The following is a 4,344-nucleotide window of genomic DNA, read 5'->3' on the forward strand; positions in this document are numbered from 1 at the left end:
CCATCATTGTTGTTTGGCGGGCCCGGGCTGGGGATTCGAACCCGCCACCTTAGGTGTATGTGGCTGGCGCCTTAGCCGCTTGAGCCACAGGTGCCAAGACCCAAACCTGTCTTACTCTGAAGATGGCTGTGTGTTCAGAGCTTCCACTCAGAGAAGACAATGCTTGTGTTCCCTCGCTGTTCCTGAGGGGTTTTGTTTCCATCTTCCTATCTTCTTTCCAACCAGTCTTTTCTCTCCCAATCCAACCCCCAGCCTAATATCTACCCATCTGCAGTAAACACTAATCTCTACCCACTCACCTTTCCCTCCCTCACCTCCACCTCCTTCCTGCACATGTTTACTGTTTCTTTTTTCCTCTAAAATTGTCTTCTCTATAGCCAATGGAAAGTGACTCAACATGGGCTGACCTCAGGTGACCTCTGACCTGGACATAAGTACTAAAAGACATAGCCTATTCTATTCCTCTTGTGTAGGTGGCCAGCAAGGTCTGGCTGTGTGTTATGCACATGAGCTTCTCCATGTTGTTCTGTGTTCCTTCTGGGCTTAGGCTTTACTCTCTGTGGGTTGGCTGTAGGTCCCAGCTGCCAATTTGTCCCTCGTCAAAGCTACATTTCTGCTTTTAGGTGGCCCACTTTAAGGACTACATCCCACAGGCATTTCCTGGGGGTCACAGCATGATCTTGGACTCTGAGGTGCTCCTGATTGACAACAAAACAGGCAAACCACTGCCCTTTGGGACTCTGGGAGTACACAAGGTACTGGCTCAGCGCCATGTGTGCAAGAATGAATGTGTGTGTGTGCATGTGTGCACATGTGCGGTGCAGTCTGAAGAGTAGAATATATCATGTGGGGTAGGGCTGTTCTTTGCTTCTGATTTTTTTTTCCTTTTTGCATAAAAAGGAGCTGGTATTGGGAAACAACTTATAATTGAGTTGGTTTCCATCTAGCACCATCTGCTGAGTTGCTCTTATGGTTCACAAGCTTCAGAGCACAAGTAGGACGTTATCATCAGGTGCTTCACAGTGCCTCCAAAAGTGGATCATTTGTTCATGCCCTCTGACTTTTGTTCCTTATGTACCTAATACCTTATTTTCCCTTACAGAAAGCTGCCTTCCAAGACGCTAATGTCTGCCTATTTGTTTTTGATTGTATCTACTTCAATGATGTCAGCTTGATGGACAGGTGAATTGGTACCATCTTTAAACCCAGCAACTTTCAGAAATCTATCTTCCTATCCTGGATGGGGAGATGTACGGTTGTGGGGTGGAGGGGATGTCAGGTTGGGAAAGAAGGAGGGGAACAGGCTGCCACATGTGCCTTTGTGCCTAGGAGCTTGTCAGGGGCAATGCAGGAAGGTGTTGAGAGGTAGCACAATTGCTACCCATTTATGTAAGGAAAAGCTTATATGTTGACTCCATCTCATCTCTGACCCAAACCCCCTTCTCTACTGAAGCATCCCTAGTGATCTAGTAATTGAGGGCAGGGGGGAAATTAAATAAAATAGTTTCTCTACTAAAGCAAATTGGACTGTTGCAGAGAGACTGAGCTCTGTGGGATTTCCCTCTGTTTCTCCAGTAGCACTCCTGGAGCCATAAGGCAAATAGTTTCAGCTTGAAGGTTTTGATTTCAGAAGAGACTGACAATAGGAGGGTTCTTATTCTAGGGGAGCTATGGGTGAGACCATGTGGGGAGAACTACCAGTCAACTTGGCTTCATCCATATGCATGGGCCCAAGAAACCAGTATTGGCCCTTTCCACACTTAAAAATGTCTCCCCTACACCTATTTTTCCTACAGCAGCCACATCCTTGCTTGTGGAAGGGGAAGAAAGCAGGCCAGGTGTGGTGGCTCACACCTGTAATCCTAGCACTCTGGGAGGCTGAGGTGGGAGGATCCCTTGAGCTCAGGAGTTTGAGAGCAAGAATGACACCCTGTCTCTACTAAAAATAGAAAAATTAGTGAGCGTTGTGGTGGGCACCTGTAGACCGTCGGGAGGCTGAGGCAGGAGGATCTCTTAAACCCAGAGTTTGAGGTTGCTGTCAGCTGGGCTGAGGCCATGACACTCTAGCCTGGGCTCTAGAATGGGACTCTTATGGGGTGGGGAGGCCGGAAGAAAGCAGAAGAGAAAAAGAACTGGTAAGGTAGGAGGTCCTGAGGCCTGTCTCAGCCTGCTGACCCAAAGAACAGCTAGCCTTGGAGCTGAAGCAAAACAGAGTATATGGGATAAAAAATGAGTTGGAATTATTTTTCAAGTGGGACCAGAATTTATATAATCTGGGCTAGAGGCTGGTTCTCCTTTGGCTTGATATAGTAGACATAGGAACTACAGCTATGAACTGGCTTTGTGCCATGGCTCACAGTTGTCCATCTTCAGTCACAAAGGAGCCCTTGCAGCCCTTAACAGCATAGCTGTTACATATGAGAGCTTTAATCCATAGCACACCCTCTCTGGAAACCGCAGTTATTACCACTGTGCCCCTTCCCTCAGAATTTCTAATAGAGGTAGGAGGATCCCGGCCTAATCTCAGCTTTCCTATTCCCTTAGGCCTCTGTGTGAACGGCGAAAGTTTCTTCATGACAACATGATTGAAATTCCAAACCGGATCATGTTCTCAGAAATGAAGCAAGTCACGGTAAATGGAGACCTTACCCCAGGCAGCACCCTAGTGGTTTGAAGGCAGGGTATGGAACCCCTGAGCTGAGCATGACTGGGAGGATGAGTCTTAATTCTGTTGTATTACGGAGGGCTGCTGTTTTTGCCTCTGACCGCTGTATGTGTTCTCTACATGTATGAAAATCCCTCTTAGGTGAGTACCCTGTGTTTCACACAGGTCTCTGGCTGGGATGAGAGGTTCTCTACTTTATAACCTTTCATTTCTTACATTCAGGTTAAGAGTGCTTTTAGTGGGCACTTGACCAGTGTGAAAAGGGACAACCCCCACCTTACTCCCACGCCACTTTCTGTTCTCACACACACACGTCAGTATCTCTCCTCTTGTTCCTCAGAAAGCTTCAGACTTGGTGGACATGATAAACCGAGTCATCCGGGAGGGATTGGAAGGGCTGGTGCTGAAGGATGTGAAGGTAAGGTGGCTATACCTTGTTTTCTCCTGGAGACCTTAAACCCTCTCCCCTGAGCCTTTTCAGCCCTAGCCAGGAACCCGAGGTGGCAGTGTGAGGGGTTGGAGGCAGGTGCTGAGGGAGCCTTCCAGGGTTTGGACAGGTCTGTTCCGGATGTGGAGGATGGATTGGTGTACGCATTCTGTATCCCCAGAGTGGGCTGGGCACCGTGATAAACCTGGTGTATGGTAGTGATAGGGCAAGTCCCATCCTCATGGGAGCTTTCATTCTGCTTAGTGGTCTCTCTTGCCTCTCCTTAGAGTACATATGAACCTGGGAAGCGGCACTGGCTGAAAGTGAAGAAAGACTATTTGAATGAGGGGGCCATGGCTGACACAGCTGACCTGGTGGTCCTTGGGGCCTTCTATGGGCAGGGAAACAAAGGTCAGGATGCTCTCTGCCCCTGGGGTAATACTCTTTTGGAAGGTGCCACTTGAGATACAGTGGTATCATTGGCTTGATCTGCCAGCATGACCAGTCATAACTTGTGAAACCTTGGGATCTGGAGCCCCAAGCTGACCTGAGATACTGCAGGCAGGGACATATGAGAGCTAGACAGGCAGGGAGAAGTCAGGCAAGAATACTCTGTGCTAGCTAGACAGAAGGAAGCTCACCATCAATTACTCTTTTGGGGCCTCACTGGGCTCTGAGAAACTAATACTTTTAGGCAGTCTGCTATGTGCTGGGCACTGTTCACTTCCCCAGAGCTCAAAAAGTTGGGTGTGATTATCCTTAATTTGCTGACAAGGAAACTGGGGCTTATAAAGCTAAAATTACCCAGCTAGTGAGAGGCACATCTAAGTGATGAACAATGGCACTGTGACACCGAGACCCCGGCCCTTTCCTCTTCATCAGGCTGCCACTCCCTGGGCTCTTGAGGCTGGCAGAGATGGCTCTCTCCAGCCTACCCTCCGCCTGTACTCCCCTCCCAGGTGGCATGATGTCAATCTTCCTCATGGGCTGCTATGACCCTAGCAGTCAGAAGTGGTGCACAGTTACCAAATGTGCAGGAGGCCATGATGATGCCACACTTGCCCGCCTACAGAAGGAACTGGACATGGTGAAGATCAGCAAGGTACTGAGAAAATGACATGAAGGCTGTGTTGACCAGTTTGATGGAAATATTTCAGATGGCATGTGAAAACCCCACACTGTACCCCAGAAGTGCATTAATGTACATAGTTACCATTCAATTAAAAAAAAAAAAAAAAGATCAGCAAGGTGA

At 48.3% G+C, this 4,344-nt stretch overlaps 1 protein-coding gene across 5 annotated transcripts in view; it reads left to right on the top strand.

Moving 5' to 3' along the window:
* Positions 1 to 4,344, top strand: part of LIG3 (DNA ligase 3) — a 32,497-nt gene that overhangs the window by 22,293 nt on the left and 5,860 nt on the right. For all 5 annotated transcript variants that reach the window (XM_012809787.2, XM_023517519.1, XM_023517520.1 and 2 more), the window contains 6 exons: positions 624 to 755; positions 1,103 to 1,182; positions 2,545 to 2,632; positions 3,006 to 3,083; positions 3,380 to 3,503; positions 4,052 to 4,194. In XM_012809787.2, the coding sequence (XP_012665241.1) occupies positions 624 to 755; positions 1,103 to 1,182; positions 2,545 to 2,632; positions 3,006 to 3,083; positions 3,380 to 3,503; positions 4,052 to 4,194 (645 nt within the window). The remainder of the gene's footprint in view (positions 1 to 623; positions 756 to 1,102; positions 1,183 to 2,544; positions 2,633 to 3,005; positions 3,084 to 3,379; positions 3,504 to 4,051; positions 4,195 to 4,344) is intronic.

Source organism: Otolemur garnettii, unplaced genomic scaffold (genome assembly GCF_000181295.1).
Source record: "Otolemur garnettii isolate 467f Iridium unplaced genomic scaffold, OtoGar3 scaffold00112, whole genome shotgun sequence".
Lineage (NCBI taxonomy): Eukaryota > Metazoa > Chordata > Mammalia > Primates > Galagidae > Otolemur > Otolemur garnettii.